The sequence below is a fragment of the Solea solea genome, chromosome 10 (assembly GCF_958295425.1).
Source record: "Solea solea chromosome 10, fSolSol10.1, whole genome shotgun sequence".
Taxonomy (NCBI): Eukaryota; Metazoa; Chordata; class Actinopteri; order Pleuronectiformes; family Soleidae; genus Solea; species Solea solea.
The window spans coordinates 12395657-12421469 of record NC_081143.1 but is presented as its reverse complement, the minus strand read 5'-3'; the positions used below and the strand labels follow the sequence as shown (position 1 = coordinate 12421469).

General features: G+C 41.8%; 1 protein-coding gene across 1 annotated transcript in view; it reads left to right on the top strand.

The window, feature by feature from the left end:
- LOC131466999 (slit homolog 1 protein-like) overlaps positions 1-25813 on the top strand; it is a 67089-nt gene that overhangs the window by 4462 nt on the left and 36814 nt on the right. Inside the window, exons 2-4 of the mRNA XM_058640659.1 lie at positions 8356-8427; positions 12907-12978; positions 13066-13137. Coding sequence (XP_058496642.1) covers positions 8356-8427; positions 12907-12978; positions 13066-13137 — 216 coding nt within the window. The remainder of the gene's footprint in view (positions 1-8355; positions 8428-12906; positions 12979-13065; positions 13138-25813) is intronic.

The window sequence follows — 25813 nt, the reverse complement described above, 5'->3', positions numbered from 1 at the left end:
TATACATCAATGGTTAGGCTTCATGTCTCTCACTGCTGACAGAAGTGATATTAATGGTAAAAATAGCAGTGTTTGCATTACGGAAAATGGAACACACCGTTCAAGTCAGACACTTCAGCTCTATTAAAGCCTTTTTTTCTCTATTAACGTTTGTTAAATTAACAACGTCACTAATTGCACCTGTTGAATGCGCTAAATGACAATCCGCTTGTGCTGTTTTATCAGCATCTGTGTGTGGATGCTAAGTTTCTCCACTGTCAATCACTGTTAGTGCATGATGTCCCTTGCGTCTTCCAGCTCGGAACCATTTCTCTTTGACTCTCCCTCCCCGATCATGAAGCGATCAGCCTCAGAGGACAAAACAGAGGAAAACATCCTCCACGCTACAATTCACCAGGGAGGAGAGAGGATCATGTGACTCTGCCGGCATCCCTGACAATCATCAATTATTCACATACAGGCACTCTCACTCACTCACTCTAGAACCTGAAAATAAACACACACAAAAAAAACCAAAAAAAACCACACACGTTCACCACAGACTGTACGTACTGTTCTTACAGCACACTTATTTTTATTATTATTTATTTATACATTCATGCGGTCATGTTCTTTAGGTTGGTTTTAGATGAGGATATTCATGCGCCACTGAAATCCTCACTTTACTATTTAAAGGACGTGGTGACTTGACTTGTAGTTCCAGTTTCTTTGTAGTGGGTTAAATTTCCTGTATGCTTTTTCAACAAATTCAACAAACATTTCATCAGGCACATCTGATATTCACCTTGCTGATTGGTCAGAAAATAAGATGACATTAATCGATACAGACAGTGATAATTATCTGGGCTTCGGTGCTAAACACATTATTGTTAGTGACATGAGGTGGTAATACATCTAATAAATACTTGATTTTAATTTGTGATTATGACTTAAAAACTTTAGATAGAACAAGATTTCTTTGTTTCCCTGCCACATCAGAACAACAACTCTGTCATTGCAGGATCAGCATTCAGCGAATTAGTTCATTTAAATAGTGGCCGAGGGTTTTTGAGGCATCGTTCTCCATTAGGCATCTTGATAAAATGCACAACTGCCCTCGTTTTCTGTTTGAATGAGAAACTTTGGTTTGTTCTCTGACTGTCAGACATTCTTCCAATTGGAGGTAATCACAGAGTGAAGCAGAGCAGACGCACTGTAGGTTTTAAATAACAGCTGCTACATGTGTTAATATGGTCTTGGCGTGTGAGTCAGTGAGAGGATGCAGGACTCCTGGAGGTTGCAGGAAAATTAGATCAGTGGATCAGAGTATAAATAAGATCGGCAACATGAGTCAGAAGTGGCACAAACATTCCTTTACAGTAAATGTGCTTAGATACAGTAAATATATCTGTTATATCTGGTGGTTTGATCAGTGAGGGATATGGCAAATGTTGACTTTTAAGGAAACTTAAAGTTACTGAACAGCACAACCAAGAATAATCTCACCTTATCTTTAAAATCATTAAAACTGAATCATTGTGGTTTGTAACAAGACAAGAACATCATCATTTCAAGGTTTGGGAAACATTTAATGGACCTAACGACTAATTGATTATATGAGAAAATAACTGGCAGATTCATTGATTATGAAGATATCGCTAATTTAAAACAAAGCAACTTTTCATGCATTAGCGTGCAATTTTGCATGAATAGTCAAAAAAGTATCTCACATCCTGTTACCTCTGTTTATCCTTTGCTGTTTGACTGTTGGTGTTTGTGTGAGTCATACTCAGAAATCTGATCATCAGATGGAAAGGAACAACATAATAATAAATAATAAATAATAAAAAGTAATCTGAATGTTGCCTTTAAGGTGGCTCAAAAAGGCTCATTCGGTTACACCTGAGACAACATGTTTCCTTATTTTAAGATGTCCAATAGAGCTCCAGCACCATCATGGCAGACAAGGGTGCTGCAAAAATGAATGGAACTGGTGCCTGTACGGTAAACTGGCTTTGTGATGAAGATTCAATTCCAAAAACCTCAACATGTAGAATTCAGAACATCCAGGGAAAGCTTGTTCGCGTGTGTGTTGATGAATAATAAGAATTCTTCTTTAATAAGAATAAGGCGTACATCAGAGACTGTTCATTCCATCCATGTAAATGTAATATGTGTGACCTTTTGACCTCAAACGTCCTGCCGACTCTCTCTGCCCTGCGGTGGAGAGACTCATTAAATGGCTATTTGTTAAAAGACTTGTCGCCCAATTAGCATGTAAAGTGATCTTTGTGTGTCTGTGTGTGTGTGTGTGTGTGTGTGTGTGTGTGTGAGTCACTGCGGGAGATAGAGTTAGTAATGTGTGTGTGTGTGCGTGTGTGCGATAGAGACGGAGTGTGTGTACAGTATTTCCCGGGAGACCGTTGGTAATAAGAGGGTCATTTTTCAAGGTGACTGCACTGGTCCCACCAAACACCCCCTCCTCATTGGATTGTCATGGCAACGCTGAAAAATGGATGCCCCCCTGTGGGCCCCCCGACGAGCACGGTTATTTGAGCAGACAGAAGTGTGTGGAGCAGGGATCAGTGAAGATATGTGTGTGCCCCATGGCCCTTTCTTCAACTTTATACAACATCAGAGCATAAATCTTCAGATATAAATCAGATTATAATCTCCAGGGGTTTTCATGCTGGATTGAAAAATAGTATGTTTTAAGCCAAGGGATAATTAACCTCTTGGTAAACGGTTTTAAACTTTACATTACGATGTTAAAACTGATTGTACAGCACCTTAAATGGATATTTTCCAAATGTTTAATACTTTGTCCATTTCCATGGACACATAGTCTTGCTTTATGCAAATGGTCTCTATTTAGACAGCACTTTTCTAGTCTTGGTGACCACTCGAAGCTGCTTTACACTACACTTTTAGCAGTCATCCATTTTCTATCATCCATCCATCATATGTCTTGCCCAAGGACATGTAGACTAGCGGAGCTGGGAATTGAACCCACACACTACCGTTGCCCCATGTACAGTGTATTCATTCATTTTTATTGCTAGTAGAGTCACACACACGCCACACATCCTATAAAATATACGATAATATTTCACTGTCTATCGATCTCTGCTGCTCCACCTTAGTAGAGATAGTGTAAGCTGGTTCTGTGACACATAGAAGCAGAACATTTATTTCTTCCAAAGTCACATTGTGTTCTAACTTTTTTTTCCCCCCTTCACTGTCACTGGGGAGTTTCAGGTTGGCACCATGACGACACAAAATGAGCTCCAAAATTCTACTTTATGCCATACGACACAGTCACATGCCCTATCATTACTATCATTCTTTTGTCGTTTTTTTTTCCTGGGTTTAGGTTTCATTTTATGAGGAATAAAACAACATAATCATGTTTGTATAACATGCTATAACATACTGTACCTGGGCTGAAGACATGGTTGTTTGTCCATCAGAGTTTATTGGTATCACTGGCTTGTCATCAGATCCTACATTACATAACTTTAATTCATTCATTTGTTTTAGCTCACTGATGTTTGATGTTTTACCTTTGTGCATTTGAAATAGTTTGTGTGTGTGTGTATGAGAGAGAAAGAATGACGGTGTGCGTGTGTGTGTTTGAGAGTGTGTGAGAGAGAGAGAGAGAGAGAATGATGGTGTGTCATGTAGAAAGTGCAGATTTCCTGGAAGTCAGTCAGTATGCAATGTAATATGGTATAAATTGGGCATGAATCAATGAGAAAAATATTAATCAAGCTGTGTGTGTGTGTTCGCGTGCGCGTGCGCGTGGGTGTGTCCATGTATTGTGAGCAAGATGATTTGTTTAGCTGCCAGTCAGAGAGCTCAATGAGTGTGTGTGTGAGAGGAGGATTAACGTTAGCTCCTAATGTGATGGGCAGAGAGCAGGAGTCATGGGTGCCAAATTCTCCCTCTCTCACACACACACACACACACACACACGCACACACGCACACACTGGATATATACTGAATACTGTATATCCAATCTAGAGGGGACAGGTGTTCAAAGGTCTAAAGAGGAAAAAAATGATCAGATTAAAATCCAGATTAACTCAGCCTCTGTCAGAGATGCTGCTAATGAAGTGCCATTAGTCCTGAGTGTGTGTGTGTGTGTGTGTGTGTGTGTGTGTGTGTGCGTGTGTGGTCAGTAATAGTATCCTGAGATAAATATGGAATGGGTAGAGTGAGGCAGAGGAACAGGGAGGAAGGGTGGTTACAGGAGGTGAAGATGAAGAAGGATGGTGGAGTTGAAAGAGGAGAGGATAATAAACGACAGAGGAGAATAATCAGACATGGCAGAGGAAACAAAGACTTCTTCTAAACCTGCTGATTGTGTAACATTTCCCAACGATGTCTCCGGGCTAAGTGTCATTAATCCAGCAGAGTATAGTAGAGAATCTGCTGCCACTCTTCATTTCAAGTCCTGAGCGTTCTGGTGGGATATTGGTCATGGTCAGACCCTGGTCCAAATGAAGCACCGCAGGGCTGAATGGAAACGGCCCGAGAAACCTCACGCTCACTAACATCTTGTACTGATTGCTCTGTTCTCGTATGACCTAACAAAGAATTTAAACCAACCAAGGACTCGACAGAAGTGAGGCCTTGCCAAATGTTCTGTGTCTCACACATTCGATGCCTGCAGTTCATTTCATGCTAAAATGATGCTTCATGTCAATTCAAAGTTCCACCCCTTGTGAACCTAAAGCCACACTTTATTCCGCTCCATTATATTGTCCTACCTGTAACATGCATACAGTGCCCGCGGTCACAAATGTATAAATGTGAACATGTGTGGTTGACGACATTTACCTCATGCAGCCCATAGTGGACCTTGGCGGACTTGTGGACTTGGAAAGTATGACTTGGCCTTTAAAGAGGGTTGTTAAGAGGTGTTTGCAGCAGTTACCATGGCTTTGTCCATTTCTGTTCTTTACTTACTTTGGTTTCTCTGGCAAAGATATTGTCTTTTTTACCGAAGGCAATGATTTGCAAATCATTACCTCAGGTTTTTTCATCCATTTCGAGAGACCCGGTTTGTTGGTAGTGTGGCACGGTTGGCACCGTTACCTCTCACAATATTGTTTTTAGAGTTCCCCGCCTTTCAAAAGAAGTTTCTCTGTTCCAACCCCGCATGACTGGAGCCATTCTGTGTGAAATTGCCATGTTCTTTCTGTGTTTGTGGGATTTCTTTCTGGTGAATGGGTCCAGACATTTTCCACAGTATTCCATATGCATATGACGAAAGCAGCAGGAGATGGTTTGGGTCAGAATGAGAATGTCCACATTGATGGCACCTGGGTTGAACATGTAGGAGGTAGCACTCCCAAGCTCACTCACACATTGCCAGGAACTTCACATAGGGATCTGACAGGAGAAGTCCTGGAAAATGTCTGGAGTGACTGATGCTGATATTTGCATTCTCACGTACAGCCTCACTGGGCAAGTTCAAGAGAATATCCGTTGGTTCTGTCATAGGCGGATGACCTGTCCAGGGTCATAAACGTTCAAACCAAACCATAACGACCCTCAAAATTCTTGAGATTAGAGCTGAAACGATGAATCGATGAATTATTAATCGATTACCAAATTACTAAACAACTATTTTGATGATCGATTCATGGGTTTGAAGCATTTTTTCATGATTAAAACAAGATTTCCGATTGTTTAAGCGCCTTAAATGTGAATATTTTCTTCATTTCTTTGCTCTGGATAACAAAGAAATCATGAAATCATTAAAAGTTAATCATTTTGGTTTGTGGACAAAACAAGACATTTGAGAACATCATCATTTCCAGGTTTGACGAACACCGATCAACATTTTTTAAGGTTTTCTGATATTTTATGGACAAAGCGATTAATCGAGAAAATAATCGACAGATATTATGATAATACTCCTTAGTTGCAGCTCTACTTGAGATCTCCATGATAGAGATGGACAAAGGGTTAGGGTTCCAAGTAAACCACACAAAGACATTTTTAACCACTGTTCTTACCAAAGAAACCTGAGCAGATGAAGGTGTCTGGACTGAAGTTTAGTGAACAGCTAATGAAGCAATTCAGTATGAGGTTTCTCTGTTGTTGTTTTTAAAGGTTTTATTTGAGATTGTAATGTTAAAGAGTGTATATTATGACTCTCTCTCAAATGGCTGTGTGTTTTGTTTGTATTTAGATACAGTTCCTCATTTCCAGCTGTGTAAGGAACATTTCTGATATCAAGGTCAGAACATCAAGGAACAAGTGAATATGACTCAGCGTGTTAGATTTTTGATGCTTGGCTGTTCTGTCATTACTTTGATCCCCAGCCGTCCTTTAGGATCACTGCTTCCACTCTTTGTTTGTCATTCTCTCTCTCTCTCTCTCTCTTTGTGCACACAACAAATCTTATCATCTTACTGAATATGAACCCCCTCCTCTTCCTCTTCCTCCTCCTCTCCCTCTGTGTCAGACCTGGTGGTGGAGCTGAGGGCATCAACTGCTTCACTGCCCACCGAGGCTGTGATTGTGTAAGAGACGCGTTCTGCTTTAATGATCCATTGTTTGGCCGAGTCGCCACTCGAAGGGAGGCTGTGGCTCAGCTGACCCCTGACCCTGCCATGCTGCACAAAACTCTATTAACCAAGCTTAATCAGACCTGCGGTTGTTCATCTCCTCCCTTCTGTCTGTTTCCTACTCCTCGAACAAAAAAACCCAACAAATATTGCAAATCTTTTTGATACTTTTCAGGGCCATCCGGATATGGTCCTCTAGACCTCGTTCAGACCTGGTAATAACATCCATCCTCAGTGATCCCCTCTTTTGTGAATAGCACTAAGCACAACTGCTGTCACGTGGCATTAAAATATGTCTTGGATGTGTCTCTCATGAGCAGTTCTGACTTTGGTCCACTCGGTGTTTCGATTTCGGTTTCCGGCCAAGTGTCTACTGATATTTGGTTTTTGGTTTCGGCCAACATTTTTCAATTAAGTGCATCCCTATTTGTGACAATCAGTACCTCATAAAAGTACAGAGTTTTGTATCTCAGTAGCTATATAAGGAAACTCCGGGTAAACAATATGCTTTGAGTGTAATTTCTCAAGAAAATCTGGATCTCACTCACAAAAGAGATTCCAATCAAATAAATAATTAAAAGATCTGGTTCACACACCCAAACCACAAGATCCACTCTTTCTTTCTTTCTTTCTGTCTTTCTTTCTTTCTTTCTGTCTTTCTGTCTTTCTTTCTTTCTTTCTGTCTTTCTTTCTTTCTGTCTTTCTGTCTTTCTTTCTTTCTTTCTTTCAGGACAGGACAAGGTCACATGCTGCTCCACCCTTTACAGTAGTGCAGGAACATGACACTCTCACACAGACACACACACACACACACACACACACAGGTACGTGTGCAGGGCTCAGTTTACCTCTCCTTCCACAAAGCCTTGTGGGAAGAGTGACATCATCCCCCTCACTCTTTCTTTGCATCTGTCAATCAAAGTAGACAATGAGGTCACAGGGTTAAACCCCTTCCTCCCGTGACTGTGCTGAAAAGAGTGGCCAGCTAAGTCCAATATTATATGACCCACAACGGCAATTTTGTGAATCCCAATGAGTGGAGAAAAGTTGCATCACGGGAGGAAACAGGTAGAGTCAGCAGAAATAAAGGAAAAAAGTACACAGAAAAAAGAAATACATGCAACATAAGAGATGAGAGTAAACTTCACTGCTTTAGGATAGATGTGAGGACTAAAGAGTCTCCGATGTACAATTTGCACCTCATCAACAACACACATTCTGATTGGTTGTAGATGTATACTTCTTGAAAGTGAAACTTTATGAAAAATAAATACAAATCTTGTTATGCAAAAACCCCTGCAGCAGTATCATGGTCTGATGTATGAGTTTACAGTAACTGGATACAGGTTAAAAACTGTTATTTAAATACGCTGATAATGAATTAACATTCCAACAACAAAGTTGGCCATTAAAGCTAAGGATGTCAAAGCTCTGCTACCAAAACACTGGACATTGCTGTCTGTGAATGACCTGTGAATTTTGCTGCCATTTTGTCTGAACTCCATCATCTCTTCCTCAGCAGAGTATCAACCTATACTACGAGTTTCTGCTAGAAATCTGATGGATTTGACATTGTCAATAGTTTTGTGTAGTTAATAACTGTATTTTTGATTGTGCTGCGGTGTGGTTGAATGTCTGATTTCTGAGTCTGGATTATTAATATGTATGTACTTGAATGAATATGCACCGTTATGTAAATGACTCAGGACTTTTCAGGTGTTAATTGTTTGGTTTTATAAAGTTTATTGATCTGACACTGATTAATGTCTGTTTTCTGACTTGTTGTTTTTCAGTGATCTGAATGGAAACAACCTGACAGTCATCTCTAAGACAGACTTCTCTGGCCTGAAACACCTACGAGTGCTGTAAGTCATATTTACATTCACTCTATTCACTTCATCATCTGTTGTGTACAACATATGCTTTTAAAGTCTTATTGCTTAGTGCGGGACTCTGGTCCACTTGAAAGTGGTGGTCTCAGACCACTTGCAAGTGAACTCTGGAGCAGTCTGTGTATCAGGGAGAACACTGATACACTTAATTAGAACAGCACATCTATCCTCTGTGACTGGCATGCCACATCTCTTCCTCTGAATTCAAACTAGCACACTTAGCTGAGCATCACCCACCCACAAAAGTGCAACAAAGCCGCCGACTCGTTGCCGTTTTTCACCCGTGGGCAGTAGGATGAAGGTGAGGGGTTGGGACTCTCCTGCATGCAGGCCAGAAACTAGCAATGATAGCTTGGCTCAATGTGCTATTTCACCTGCAGAAGAGTTAGGGCCTCATAGACCTGGGGGATGGACGCTGTTTAACAGCATAAGTCCTCTGACTCTCCAACTATCAGTGGTCCTCCTAACGGTGAGCTCAGCTAATCACTGGATGAGAACACTGAGGCTACAGCCGCTCCACCTCACCCATCCACTGGCATTTGTAAATGTGAACAGAGCCACCTGAATAATGTAAAAATCTATCATATTGTCATCAGGTGCAGACCATCAAAGGAGACTATTAGGTGTGAAGACACCCTGAGACATAAGCTCTGATACCACCAAGCTGTAAAGTTTAGTCACACATAGATGATGGGTACCACAGTAACCAATCTGTCCTCCATTGTTGCTCTTTGTTTACCTTGTTGCAGACTCACATTCTTTTTCTTCACGTTGTTATGACTTCATGCTGTTGACGCAGTTGTGTAAATAGCTATTTCTTTGGCCCACTCATCCTGTGGTGGAAACCATGCCATGGTGAGCTGAACTGCACTGCACCACTTGGTGGAAACAAGGCTTAATGGTCTCTCCTCATGACAGGACCCCTTCGTCCCACCTTAGCCTCGTGTACCAGTTTCGCTCAATTTATGGACTTCCATGTGATCCTCTTCTGTATGGAATGAATTAGTGTCTGGGAAAACTGTAAAATCCCTCAAACTACTGTTTCCCTGAAACGTTTGTTTAATTCAATCAAACATTATTATGTTGTTCTGTGTGATTGCCTTTTAATAACTATATTTACAGTTTCCCTTAAGTAGCATCTGGGAGGCCCACTTGCCACAATAAAAAGCTGTGGTCTAGTCAATTAAAGTCAAGTCATGTTAACTTATGTAACACATTAAAAACAACACGAGTTGAGCCAAAGGGCTTTACGAAAGCAAAGGCTTTGACAAAACAGACAGAAAAAGACAAAGACAAAGTACAAATATCGGATCAAAACTGACCTACAGTCAAACTCCAAGTTCAACATAAATTGGATTTAAAAACATCCATAGAATGATCGAGAATAACAGCAGATAAGTCAAAAGTTTAAAAATAATTTTCTCATTAAAATCTGCCTAAATTTAAATGAACGATGCAACCTCTTTTTACTAAATGTGAGATTGATCTTTTATCATATGCCCTTTTTTGTGGATAACATATTACAAATGATGTAAATGATGAAGCTGCAAACATCTCAGCTCTGCCAAGAGCACCAGACCCAGCAGATGACTTTAGGTCTGGTGCTCTTTAGTTTTTAAATCTGTTTCAGATTTCAGATTCAACAGTTAGGAGTTGTGAAATAGTTTTTATGGCTCCAGATGGGATGCAACTTTTTTGTTGCCTTACTCGTGCAACTGTGGTCACTGGATAATTTTTGCTGAGTAACCTTACTTGCATGGGAACCACGAGTAAATGTAACCTCTAATGCTTGTAATGCTCATTCAATTCAACATTGCGACTAATGGCGTGAATATAGTCAGAATTTAGCAGGTAGTCCAGGTTCCTCACTCACTTTTGTGCCTGCCCCCTCCTCTTTCACCTGGTTTAACTTGTTCAAGGTGCTCACTTTCACCAACCGTCCATTTCAACATCCCTGACTGGGACCTACATTTACATTTAAGCATTTAGCAGATGCTATTATCCAAAGCGACTTACAAGAGGAATAAGCTACCCTACCCCCTCTCTAAGGAGAGGGGGTAGGGGGCAGGGTAAGTGCTAGGACAGAAGATGCTCTTGGAAAAGCTGGGTTTTCAAGAACTTCTTGAAGATAGACAGAAGATAGCCCCTCTTCTGGTAGCGCTCGGTAGGTCATTCCATCAGCGTGGAACGACACATGAAAAGAGTGCCATACGACAATCCTTCGATGAACGGAGTAGTCCAGGGGTAACATAAGCCTTTATGAGAACATTTAAGTAGGTGGGAGCAGACCCATGAAGCACTTTGTAGGCTAGCATCAGTGATTTCAATTTTCTGGGGTTGCTAAGGGTAGCCAGTGGAGCTCAATGAACAGAGGGGTGACATGTGCCCTTTTAGGCTGATAGTTATATGGACCTTGTTCCATGTAACTCTTTTATGCTTGAGTTCAAACATTTGAATTGGAGTGACTGAAGCAAACAATGTGAATTTTGCAGACGCAATGAAGAACCACCTGCAACCGAGATAACCTTTTTTTTTCCTCCAATTTTGTGTTATTTTCTCTGTTAGTTTTTGTAGAACAGTAGGAGCCCAACCTTCGCTCACAGCTGTCGGACACATTGTTGACTGGGCAGCAGCTTGTATTTGTCCAGCAGAGACTCTCTTTCAGTGTTTTCTCTGGTTGTTTTAGGTCTGGTAGGATTGTGGGAATCATGTCTTCAGTGCCATTGAAGGCCAGAGGGCACGGAACAACGCTTTGGTTCAGCTGTGACACATGAACCACCCACAGGTGCTTGTTCGGTGTCAGTGTCAGTCAGATTTACAACAGGGAGGGGTTTGACTGTGCCCTTTTGACCTGGAAACACTGTGCCCTGTGGGAGAGTCTGGATGAGCAGTGGTTTCCTGTTTTAACCTGGTGACTGGGACGGTGCTCAGTGTCAGTGATGGACATGAGGTGGTAAAGAGACGACATGCCAGGGACTAATGACATCTCCCGGGGCCCAGTCAAAACAGATTAGCAGCCCACTGGGAGCTTGAGGGCTTGTTGCTGTCAGGGGCGGGGGGACGATGTGGTGGTTTACGATGTACAGGTCTAAGGAGTGTGTTTATCAAACATAGAGATGCCTTCAGTGGCACAGGGAAAGAAAGGGTGTCTTGAGGGATTTGTCTTTTCAGTTTGACTCTTGAGAGCAGGGTTTCCCACAACATTAATACAATCTGTGGTATAGCAGGGCAGAGCAGAGCCTGCGTGACCCCATTCAGACCTGGTATTAACATCTGTCCTCAGTCAGTACATTCACATGGCATTACAAAAACCAGACTTTTAAAAAACATTTTGTACTAAATCAGATTTTTCAAATGCAGACTAACTAAGTGCACGAAGCATGGGTGGTAGTTCCCACTCCTGGTTTTGTGGCTCAACTCAGCATAGCTCTTTCATTAGTGATAGTACCTGATACTTATTTTGGTACCTACTACATTTAGCATGGTAATGTCTACAATCTCAATATTTAACAGAGGAGTCTGGTGTATTAAGGTGTACTGCTGAAAGCCTGCGACCATTGTATTTCAGTTCAGTGACTGTGTCAGACGGAGTCTGTGCTTCGGTCATGCAGGAAGTGCTGAACTCGTCTAACAAATGTTTTTAATGACTGATTCTAATGATTCAGTACATCTAAAACAACTGCTTTACAAGTCATTAGTCAGTAGTTTGTGTGTTTGCGTCGTGTGTAAAAAAGTCACAGCAGTTTCAAGCAGCCGTGCAGTGATGACTCCACCCACGTTGAGGAGGTACGATAGAAATGGGAAAACAAACTAAACCGCACCAAGCCGAGGCGAGCCAGGACTATGTAGTGGAAAAGTGCTATTATGTGTCCTGATTGCATTCATTCATCTCAAACCACGTCACAGGCTGCATTAAAACTGCAGATCGTGATGCCCAATCCCAGTATGCTGTCAAAAGCGACCCATATATTAAATCTGTATTTGCAGTGTTTGACACTTGGGAAGACAACTCGCAGGGAGAGATTGGCCACTGAACTGGAAGTGGTTAGGGAACGAAGAGTTGCATTGACATTGACATCTGATATGATCTAGATGGAAGATGCAAATGCACATATCTGATTCATATCAAACCAATCTGAATATCAGAATCCATGTGATTTTGGGTCCCTTGCACCATGCACTGGAAATGCAGCCAGAATGTGTTTTTGTATGATTGGATCTGATGATACATTCATGATGGATTAGGAGAATTCAAACCAGCACGGCACACACAGCTGCAGCTGAAATTGTGTTCTTTATAGACAAGTCTGTGAGCAAGCACAAGGCACAGGTTGCGCTGCTCACAGATTGTGGATCTGTGAGCTACAACCAAGCAGAACACACATTGATGTTATTATGTGAAGTGTTAATGTGTGACATGTGTTAATCTGAGTTTACCATTGTGTTTTGCAGTCATCTGATGGAGAACCAGATCAGTAACATTGAGAGAGGAGCTTTTGATGATCTGAGGGAGCTGGAGAGACTGTGAGCACACACACACGCACACACACACACACACAGAGTATGTTCTCTTCTGTAATTGTAATAATCTATTTTTTTTTTTCCATCTAGTCGGCTCAACAAGAACCATCTGAGCCAACTCCCAGAGTTGCTGTTTCAGAAGAACGAAGCTCTGTCTCGACTGTGAGTACAATCTCCCTGTTCTGTGTCTTACATCCAGGGGCGTTTCAAAGGACTTTGGGGGGCAGACTGGGCCCTATAAAGGCCCCTATATACACTCATAGGTTTAATGTATCTTATGTTATGGAATACTTTGGGATTTGTTATCCTTTAGAGGCTATGTACGACAAGTGCCACTAAGTAGAATGATATGGATTGGATAGATGTAGCACAGATGATTCCATTCTGCACCAATTGAACTGATTTGTTAACATTTTTAAAAGCAAACCTAAGATATACCCTTTTAACCTGGCTTTCACTTGACCTTTATTATTTATTTGAACAATTTTGACTTCATTATAGGATCTAACACACGTTACTTTATTCCACCCTTTAGTCTCCTTTTACTGAATTTAATTTCTATTTTATACGGCACCTGATTTTACCATGTTCTAGTTTATTGTTGCTTATAGTACTTCTTTTATTTATATATTTATACTTACTCACTTTTATGCACTGATCCATTTATCTATTCAATTGCATCTGTTCCTATTCATGTTTTTAATTTCCTCCTGTTTTTAGTATATCAGTATTTTAGTCTCCAGGCTGTTTGTTAGTTCCATGATAGTTTCCTCACTTCTTCTCTTCCCCATAATACGATTACCGTATAATACTCTTAAATACTATAACACTATTACCACCGATGATATGGTTGCTGGGTTGTTTTCCTTGGTTATGTTTTTTTCCTGTGAAGCATATTGAGTTGCATTGCCTTGTATGGAGAGTTTGTAAATAATAACCCCTTTGATTGATTTGATTTCGTTAAATCTCAGAGAGTATAAACTCTGGTGATGTTAGTGTAGCTGAGGACTGATGATATGACTCTGGCTTGGGTTGGGTTTGAACACAAAAATAAGAATGCTTGTTGGGTTTAGTTTTCTCTCTGGCTTGAAGAAAAGTGAGCTGGAGCTATTCTTAAATCATAAAATGTGTTTGTTTTTGAGAAATGATCCCTGACATCTACAGTAGAGTAACTGTTATTCTCTGCAGCTTCAGGCCAAGTGTTCGCTGAATTTTCTCATCAAAAATTGACCCATTTTTCGCACTTAGGAAACTCTGCCAATGTCCCCACAGAGAGAGAATCACTTATAGTGTCCCACAGGAGCAGTTTAAAGTGACACACATACACACACACCCACACACACACACACACAGACACACACAAAAACAAAGAGATTTTTTCACGTGTTTGTTGTTTAATGAGTGAAAGCTTGGACACCGTTGGTTACTATGCCTCTACTATGCTGGTCTTTGTTATTAAGTCTGTGTTTGTGGAGAGCTAGACGAGAAAGTGTTTGGAGACACGTACACACGCACACACACACACTCACACACACTCCTCTGTCGAAAATAGATCAGTTGTTGACAAAAATGATTCAAAGTTCCCTGATATGTTTGCTTTCCTTTGTGTCTCCCCAGCTGTGTGTCTGTGTGCCTTTGTGTTGGTGTGTCTGTGTGCCTGTGTGTTTGTGTGTCTGTGTGCCTGTGTGTTTGTGTGTCTGTGTGCGCGCACATGTGTGTGTGCAATGGTTTGAGTGGCTGACACAGAAAATGTAACAAAGGAGGAGTAAGGTGGAAAACAGCCATGAGAAATAACAGTTATTACAGGAGATGAACAGGTGGATGTGTGTGTGTGTGTGTGTGTGTGTGTGTGTGTGTCTGTGAAATGGAAGGAGAATGACAAAGAAGACAGTCGTGTGAAGGATTAATGATAAAAGAAAGTGTGTGTGAAAGTGTGAGTGTGTGTGTATCTGTGTGTCCTTGTTATTTGCCTTTTTGGCAATTTCACACTTTGGCTCCCATCAGGGAATATCAAGATGGATTTGGCATTTTCGATCAATCAGCACACGCACACACACACACACATACACACACACACACACACACACACGCACACACTGTGACACCCTCAGTGCAGAGCCATTAGCACGTCTTCCAGCAGGAGTGATTTCTTTCCTCCTGCTGTGTTGATGGACTGAAAGCCCACACATGCACACTTAGACAAACACACACACACATGGGTTTGCACTGCCAACCTTTGAAGAACTCTCATTTACTAGCCTAAACAAAGCCTTATTCCCAATCTTAACCATAACCCGTTAATGACAAACCCCAACTGCAACCTTAAACCATAGCCCTAAACTCAACCAGTTCCTCAGAAACGAGGTTCTGCCTCATAAGGATCAGGTTTTGGTCTCCATGTGGACTACTGGTCCTGACAAGGTCAGTGTTCATGACAGAAAAAGGTCCTCAAGAGGCAACAAATACAAGAACACACACACGGATTTTATGCGACACTGTAGTGTGATTGGTTCCTCCCAACACACACATAAATGTGCACATAAATGTGATTGTGTTTTCCTTCTCTCCTTGTAGCATCTCTACTTTTCCGTGTGAAAAAAATATTTAAACAATGCCATATTATTTTCTTTGTGACTGTGAGAGTGGATGGTTGTTTGTCTCTATGTGTCCCTGTGATGGACTGGTGACCTATCCAGGGTGTGACCCCACCTATCGTCCTATGTCAGCTGAGATTGGCACAGTTAATGTGATTTTGGTTCTATTATTTGGTAAACACTCCCTAACACACTGTTCTAGAGCTTCCCACAGATGCTCAGTGGGTGACATACTGGTGAGGACAGGGACATACTTAGATGTAAATGCAAAAAACCAAAAACATATTTAGATGCAAAAAATGTATGCTAAAGCCACAACACAAATGCAAAGGTCTCCTGTGGCTTTTTGAATTTGTGTTATGGCTTTTGCATTCTGCTTTTGCTAGCTTTTATTTTCTTGGCCTTTGAACCTAAACAGGCAACTCATTCAAACTCAAACTGCAAAGAATTCTTTGGCAAATGTAATGGTTTCTATTCTGGGTACATTTGCACACAGCCTTTTGAATGGTTATCAGCAGCTTTGGTGTGTCATGAATCACCTAACGCTTGTTTTCTGTCAGACTCATCATCGCGATCGCAGTTTTCATCCTCACGTTCACTCTCTCTCCTCTCCGTCCTCTTCACCTCTCTCTCATTACTTCATCCTCCTCCTTTACTTGTTTTCATAGACTCACTTTTCTCTGTCCACAGTCTTTGTTGCCTCGCTGTGAAGGGTTCACTCCACACCCAGTAACAGTCCTTTGTGTGTTTTGATGATACCCAGAGGCTCCCTGAATGTGTGTGTGTGTGTGTTTGTGTTCATGTACCGTTGGTGCCTCCTCCCAGAGCCTCGGGTGTACAGCTAGTCTCTCTAACTATCTCTCTTTCTCACACACACACTCACCTTGACCTGGGGGTGACCTCAGTGGTTAGCCAGGCGATACTGCACTGCTACTGCCAAGTGTGGACTGATGGAAAACCAGAGCAGCTGCATCCCGTCAACTCTGGTCCTCACAAGATTTCGACTAAACAACAATCTGAATGAATAAACTAAAACATAACGTAAACAAAAGTCATGAAGACCACCAGTGGTTCATCTCACCCTAGTGAAAATGTGATTAAAATAAGAGCTAACCAACACAGTTTTCTGCAACCATAACTTTTTCATGTAGCGATGTATTATCTGATGCCAACGACTATGAAGCTGTTGCAGTTTCTCACTTGCAAAGGTTTGTAATACCTGTGCACACCAATGTATTCCACCACAGGAACTTTTCTTAATTACCTTGGTGTGTTTCCACAAAAATTACCCAGGGAAAAATAATCCTTCGATCCCAAACTTTCCCCCGAAAGAAGTACCTACATGCGACTATGGACTTCTCAGATAACCAGAATTAACCCAGCATTAAACGGGTTTTTTGACCAGTGGGAATGAAGCATTAAATTTTTCCACACGGATAATCGTTGGAAATTGCTAGAAGGCACTGTATAGATTTTATGACTCTGAGCAGCTCTGTGCATCAATGCTCCAGATAAATATAAGCTCTATGGTGAAATGTGCATGAGATGAAATTTCAATTAATAACGCTAAGTATTAAAAAAAGGTAGAGGCTGGGTGAAATGAGAGCAGGCCAAGTGCCTCCAAATTAGAAATATACCAGTGATTTCAAAATGTGTGTGTCTCTTTCCAAGTGTGTGTTACGTCGATTAACTTTCCCCCACAGACACTTGGAGAGTTTCTCTCATTAGGCACAGTGGCAGAGCTGTCCTCATTAGCACAGTTGACTGGCACGTGAGCGTGGCTAATTAACGGTGTGAGGCTGGTGGAAGCCGCGGTGGCAGCCGCCGGGCTGCGTCTCTTTAGAGGCTAACCGGAGTGTGACCTCGCCATTTACCTGACTCATTTTCCAAGCAGGAGGAAGTCATGTACCTGTGACTGTGTGTGTGTTAATCGCACATATTAGCAGTGTACTCCATAATTGCCTCTGTGTGCGCCAATTACGTAGATTGGCATCTACACAACAATGCAGTGTGTCGTGTTGTTTTTGTGTCTAATTATCTGATATAATTACTTGTAGGTGTGTCTCCAGTATGGAAAACGTGAGAGAGAGTTGAATGCGTTGAATGAATCACTTTGGTTTTCCTGTGTGGAAAATGAGTTAATTGGATTGATGTGTACAGTATTTCCTTATCTGTCATGAATAACATATATTAACAAGTGGTTAGTGGGTGTGTGGTGGCCCAATGCGGTTTGGCAGTGTTTTGTTCCCTGTTATTGCCTCTAAGCTATGTGCAGAATGTATGAACTCGAAAGGTTGTTCGATGAAATCTTTTCAGCGTGTTCCCTGTAAATGATTTGGTCCAATATCAGCTGTTTTCCAAAGTCAACTTTAGGGCTGTCACCTGCCCACCGGTTGCACTGCTCACCTGCAAAACCTCCTTTGATTATAGGGTGGAGTCAACTGCTAACTGTAGTTGACTGTAGATGTTTAGGTTACTTATCCAGCTATAGTGTAGATTCCTCCACACCCTGCTTCTCCACTGCATTGTTGTTGTCCATTTAGGATAAAGGTGTAGCTTTTGTGTCCTCCATTGTTACAGCAAAACAGCCCAACGTCACCACCTTATTTTTGCCAAGAGGGCATTCAGAGCGAGCAGCAGTCACCAGTCCTCGTCTAATCCCTACAGCTACGCCTGTGTGTGTTCAGTCCATTTCCACATGCATGCAGTTTTTATGATGTTGACATTATCAGCAGGACTCACATTTGTCACTGCAGCAGACTTGGGAACAGAATTTTCCCACAACTGTATTTTTCTTAAAAGTGGGACTGTGGACTGCTGCCTGCTGTGTGTGGTAACAGCGTCACACTGGACAACAGGGTCTGCGGCGAGGACAGACACTAACACTCCCTTTACCAAAACCCACTCAGCTGTTTTTCTTTGGTGCAGACTGTGCCTCTGAGGGAGAGTGTTTGTAGGAGGTCAGACCACTACCACTGATTTTCCTCTGTCATGTTGGTCCAAAGTAAAGCTGACACGCTGAGGGCCGTGGAAAAGCACGGTGGGAAGAAACACGCACACACAGACTCTGATCTTAAACAGGCGCGAAGACAAATATTAGTGAGACAGATCACATCCAACTCTCACATCTCAGTTTCTTTTTTACTCTTGGGTTTTTTTTTTGTTCTTCTTCTCCTTCACATCATCCTCTTTTTCCTTCTCCTCCCCATCCTCATCACCTGTCCTTCATCTGCCTTTGGGATTTTTGAATTAAGCACTGTGCTCCCCAGTGGATGGAGACGCAAGGAGAGGAGAGAGCGACAAAGAAAGAAAGAAGCAACAGAGATTGAAAAGGAGAAAGCTAAGAAAGATGATGTACAGAGTTAAAAACAGAGGCTCGGGGAGAAATTAAAGGAAACGAGGGAGGAGAGCAGAGAGGGGATGAAGAATGCAACTGGAAGCGGAGATGGAGGTGACAAGAACGGAAGGGAAAGCAGGAGATAAAAGGCTCAGAGGAAGGAATCACACTGGTGGATAAATAATGGGGGATTGAAAACATGCAGTCAGGATAAGCATGAAAGAATATAAAGGATGGAGGGAGGGCTAAATACAGAGTGAAGGAAAATAATGATGAAAGAAGGGAACGTTCAAAAGATGTAAATGAAGGATAGTGGAGAAAAAACTGTGTGTGTGTGTGTGTGTGTGTGCGCAGCAAAAGAGTTTAAAAAACAAACACTTGCGGGCGTCATAAAAACACAACGATTTTTCTCAGTTGTTTTCTCACAGCTTTGGCTGTTGTTAAACTTTATAACTACTTGAATTTACACTTTGCCAAGTTTGACAGTTTTAGAATCTTTCAGGCTTTTATTCAGTGAGCATGTCAGTGTCATAAACTAATACAGAAAAAAACATTGTAAAACGAAGTCTTTCTTTCGCATCTTCTTCTACTAATCCAAGGTGAGGGCAGTGTAGCAGCAGGTTGAGCCTGGGCTTCACGACAAACCTATTTCCTTTCAACTCCTCCTGGGGATCCGGAGGGGTTCCCAGGTCCAGAGTTCTGGGTCTTTCTTGAGGTCTTCTCTTAGTTCAGGAGTATTCAATTACAATTCAGAGAGTTCAGAGAGAGTCCAAATGGAGGCATTTCCCCTAAAACAAAGGTAATGTCCAATAATAATGTCTAACAGTGTCGGTGTGTTGGAAATAAATTCACCTTCAAATCACAAGTATCATTTTTGGTCATTTTTACATTAAATGGGATTAAAGCACTCATAAGAATAAATCCTCCTTTCACAAGCCGTCCTTAATAAGCATGAGCTACATAACAGAACGTTTTAAAAACTTAGATGGGGCCGTTGCCTCACAGCAAGACGGTCACTGGTTTGAATCCTGATTGGACCATGGGCCTTTCTGTGTGGAGTTTGCATTTGTTCCGTGTGAGTTCCCTCTGGGTATTCTGGTTTCCTTCCACTCCTTGCAGAGGTTAATTGGACACTAAATTGACCTTAGGTGTGGAGGATTGTTTGTCTTGGTCCTACGACTGACTGCCAACCTGTCAGCTGGGATTTGCTCCAGCACCCGACCATTAGTTGTATTTTTTTTGCCAGGTCAAACAGAGGTTCATGCAAGGTCAATTTAGTTTCCATGACCTGTAGTTTGAGTCTTCGTGGACTATACGTCATGATTGCGCATGCTCCCTGTAGCAAAACACTTAGTGTCCAGTTAGTAGAGTGTTCTTGTTTTGGTCAAAATAGACAGTGAAACATAGAAACTTGTTTTAGATTGTGAGAAGAAGACTGCTGCTACACATGCATGTCCAACTTAGTGCTCAAAGAAAACACGGATATTCAGAAGAGGGCAACCCCCAGAATATTGGGTTACTGCCAGGTCGTAGACAGCAACAAAGGAGGGAGATGGAGGAGAGGAATAACAATAACTGACTCGTATTTATCATGTATGAGGTGTGGACGTGTAGGTCAGTTGTGGATGCAAGTGCATGGATGCAGTGATGTTGGAAGATGGGAACAACAAAATAACAAGGGAAAAGCCATGGTGCTGTAATGGCTGACTGGCATGTTGCCACACATTGCACTGAGTTGGGCTTTCAACAGTCTGGCCAGGTGCTCCGAATTACACTCACTAATTACAATTACAGCACCTGAAAAAGAGAGCACACTAAATATGGGGAGCAAAACAAAAGCACACTGGCATTAATGGAATATGAGATTGCAAACACATGCCCAAAACACTTGACTGACACGGATCCTTGTTTTATCATGTATGTGCATGCAGAAATGCAAAGTGTGACCCAAGAAGCCTGGACTAACATAACTGTCCACTTTTGACATGAAGGAGCTGCAACTGTAGTCTGAGCTCCTCCAAATGTCTGAACTCCTCAACCTGTCTTCAAGACTGAGCCTAGAACAGACACTCCTGAATCTCATTTTTATTGTCACCATCCTGAGCTCCAGGGTCAAAATGTACTGTACTAAATTGAAAGCTTTACCCTGAGTCTCAGCTGTCTTTGACCGCTATGGTCTGGAACAGGGTGCCCGCATTACTGCTGATGCCGTTCCAGAAGGGGGGCCCTACTTTCCCTTTCCCAGGCGAGGTCCCACAGTGCTGACTGATTCATCATGGGAAGCCTTTGTTTAGTCAGAGAGTCTTTTTTTTCCACGTTGTTTGTCAATCGGAGAGTGTGTTTGCTTGTTCTAATTTGTCACAGAAGTTTCAACAGTTTCATGTTAACTGAAACGTTCAGACAATAAAAACATGTTTTTATAGCTGCAATATTCGGTGTCCTCACAATTGAGCTTGACGTGTTTGGTGTCTTTGGAAACCTTTGGGCCTCCATTATATTCTAAATGGGCCTCTGTGGGTTTGAGCAATGCTTGGGCAAACAAAATGAGTTTGTAATGATTTGTAATGACCGTGTTTTCATATAAATACAAGCATGTGCTTCTGTTTAGCTGCTCCGTTAGTCAAACACGGACTACCAACATATGGTGTTCTGCTTCTAATACATAGTGCGGGGAAACAGATGTCTTTGAGGAAGCCACCACAATGTTTTTGTCTCATTCCCCGTTGTCTTGAAAGATGTGAGAAGGACTGAAGAAAGTTTTCAATCCTGCAGCTTAATCCAGCCCTTTGTTGATCTGTACATGAGTCCAACTTCCCATCAGACGTTAGAATCTGCCTGCAGGGATTTGCTTCAGCATAGTCAGACACTGGAGTTCCAGTTCATCCAAAGGTAGTCGATAAGGCTGAGTGGAGTCTCTCTGTGCAGTCCAGTCAAGTCTAAACAAACCTGGCTTTTTGCACATGTGTACAAAATTAAAGATGAGTCATTTTATTCAAAATAAGTGGAGTTGTCATGTGTTTGAAATCAAATGTTTGTGAAGAAAAAAAAAAAAAAAGGTGTTTTCTAAACCTGCATAACAAAGAGCGATTAATCTTTCCTCATTGCCAGCAGCGGAGTTGGCCGTTATGTCTTTCTTTTTCATCAACTGAGTCATTTTCGATGTCACGAATGTGTTGTAAACAACCTACAGGGCGACGTGGAAGCGCTCAGTGCATAAGAAAACACCCTGGAGATCACTGACAATATTACAGCGGTTACTCTTGCTTGTGTAACCATGCACAGTGACACTTGGTTGTAGCTGGCTTGTTCAAATGTTTCCTGACTTTCCTGTTGTGCATTGTTGTTAAAGATGAGCAGGAGACGAGTTTCTCTCTTTGTGTCACCATGTATTATCTGGGCAGGAACAGAATATGTACTGGTCAGTCTCATGTGACTCACACATGGTAGTTTCAACTCAGCACTATGACCGGCTTACTGAAGATGTGCATCTTGCTGTAGTTGGACATTTTTAGCAATTAATTAACTGTTCTTGGACTTACAGTACACATATGCTCATACAATCAACATACAGACATTATTCATTCATTCATTGTCTACTGCTTTATCCTCCACATGAGGGTCGTGGGGCCACTGGAGCCGATCCTAGCTGACATAAGGTGAAAGGCGGAGTCCCGCGCGACACACACAAACGAGTGACTAGTGACTTGTAAAGCAGTTGTTTTCAGTAACTGAATCATTTTAATCAGTGACTTAAAAAGATTTGGTCAGTACTTCTTCCATGACCGGAGCACAGACTCTGTCTGACACAGTCTGTTAAATGATGAGATTTTAGACATTTCCGTGCTAAATGTTTGAGATTAACTCAGAATTTCAGGATTTTTAACTGATCTACAATTCGGCATTGTTCGGTTTGCTTCTTGTGTCGGACGTCCTCTTCCTGTGACGGCACTCTGACCAATCAGTGGTCAACTAGGGTGATGTCACACATAGTACCTGCTTAGCTCGCTTAGAACCTCGCCACAGCAGGTAGTGGAAAAGGGGCTCAAGTGACAGTGAATTTGACTTCTGCATTTAACCCATCCTTGTATACACCGGTAGTGAACACACACAAGCCGTGCACCCGGGGAGCAATGGGGGATTGGGTGTCTTGCTCAGGGGCTCAGGGGCACCCAGCAACCTTCTGATGTACAACATAAAGCCCAGTACATACAGCATGAACATGTACAAGTGGAATACCATACCATAAAAAATGTTGTTCCAACAAGGTGTAGAAATGAGCTAATTCATGACGTCTGTTGGGCGTCACCATCAATTATCTGAATTCATTTTCAGTTTATTAGGTTTTGTTTCATGTACATTTTCAATAAGATTCTACAGTATATTAACTTACTATCAGTGTCGCAATTTATGCATTTTCAGTAACACTTACTTATCATAAAAGCTTCAGTATGTAACTGTTAACATTTTTGTTTGTTTGTTTGTTGTTGTTGTTCTGCTATTGTTTGGTCTCCCATAAAAGCCCTGGGACACTTACGCGCACATGCCACGCACACCAAAAGTGTACAGCGTACAGCGCACGGCGACCCATTTCCGGCGCCACAGTCAACGTATACCACAGCTTTAAGCCACTTAATACTGCTCACACTTATCTCCCTGTACTTAAACTCACTCTTGTGCTAACAATGTTATTGCTTAGGATGGTACTTGCTCTCTGCTGGTATACAACTTAAAATTCCACAGGAGTGAGAGAGTGAGAGGAGACAAAGAATGAAACATGGTGGTTTAACTTGTTAATACATTTCAAATCGGTTAAGTTAAAAATCACAATTAAGGATTTTCCCCAAATTAAATGAGCAACTGGACCAGCAGCCCAATCAGGTGAAATGAAGTAAAACTTCTTCACAGTTTGATTAAACTTCTCGATTAAGACTAACCTGTGTTTGACCTGGAGCTGGGAGAATTGCATTGAGAGACAGGTTAGGATGAGGAGGAAGATGAGTAGTGGGAAAGTTTACCTTTCTCACCCTCCTCTGTAAGTGGGGGGAGAGAGGGAGGGGTATTAGAATAACAGGGGGGACAATGAGAGGGTGAAGAGGAGGATGGACACGAACACAACGGGGAGGACGGTGCGGATCAGAAAATGAACAGAAGAGATAACGGGACAGAGAGCAAATATGAGACTGCCTACTGTCCACACACACGCACACACACACGCACACACACACACACACACACACACACACACACGCACACATGCGTGGGTCCAGCTGTGACCGCTCTGTTTCCCTCGAGTAAACATCATATACGGCCTCATGGTGTCCTGGCAACGGATGTCTTGGTGACCTGATGGGAAAGTATCTTTAATATGGTGTGTGTGTGTGTGTGTGTGTGTGGTATTACTCATGTTGTGTGATCTAAATCTCTTCACACAGTCACATTATGGGTCACATTTTATATGTCTTTTTTAGATTTTATAGATTTTTGAGAGGATTGTGCTTCTCCTCCTTTATTTATTCTCCACCTGGTAGAGGTGTCAAGTGAGTCAACCACAGTTAGCCCGGCTGAGTCTAACCATGAATCTGCTGTTAAAAGTCACATCCACCCATTTGACATTTGAGTTTGCCACATTTCCTCCTTCTCTCCCAATTATTTGCTTCTACCGAGATTCTCATGGATGAAGTCATCATTTGCAAGACTTGAAACCTGCTTTCTCAGTCACTGAATTTCCATCCAACTATATTTATGCAAATTTTGACTATGCCTGAAAAGAAACACATGATAATCACATTAACTGGAAAAAAAAAGGCATTAAATATGTATGTGCTTGGCTTAGTTTAGTTTAACTGAGGATCTGCATGAAAATAAATGTGATCGAAACTCTCATTCACGTACATGAACGTTCACGTCGGCACATATTCAGTCTTTTTTCATGATTTAACAACAGCATAGACCTGCAGCCATAGCTTCTATGAGCTCACCTCTAAACCTCTCAGCTCATTCATGTTATTATACTTCCACGTCGCCTCCACAGCCACAGCCACAGCTAAAGCTACAGGCCTGATAAATGGCGAGCTAGTGGGAAACCTCCCGTAGCTACAGCGCGGAGGTGATGCAGAAGTATGAACATGACTTTATTTTACGTGACAAAATGACTGCAACTGTGTGAGATAAGTTATTACTCCTGGAAAACATATAAAATGATTGTACCATGACATCGTTGTTTTGTGCAACGTTGTGTGGATCTGAGGAGGACATTTGTGTCGTGGTGTCTGAGTGGTACTTACGACAAAACAATTAGCAAGACTTTCTTCTTCTTTCGGCTTCTTCCTTTAGGGGTTGCCACAGCGGATCCTTTCTGATGCAAGCCCATTTACCCGGGCTTGACACCGACACTAGGAGTATGCTGGATGTGGCCCCCTAGTGGTTGGGTTCTTTTTGGACCTGAGTAGATTGGTTAGCGCCTGTATTGAAATATGTGCATGACGTATTTACCCTTGATGAGTGGGGGGGTGGGGTTAGTTAGTGTTTAAAGATAATATGTTAATCTAATAAAGGACAAATTCCACGAAACCAAATACAGTAAATAGTTTTATTATAAATGAAGTGATATAATTGTAGCGATTACCTGAGCATGCTCTTTCACTTCCATCTCGTCTGAAACCTGTGTGCACATACGTGGAACGAGTACTTGCAGCGGAAACCTATTTACCCGGCAACAATTAATATTTTGGCTGATAGGTTGCTAATTCAAGACAGCTTAATGGACTGCGCAGAGCAATCTGCCTTCACATCATCCATTCAGAGATTATTCATTTATGTGTGGTGAATTTGATCACTTTTCAGTGTGAGATAGAGCGTGTGTGGCGTGTGCACTTATTGAAATGAGACTCTGATTGAAACACAGCAT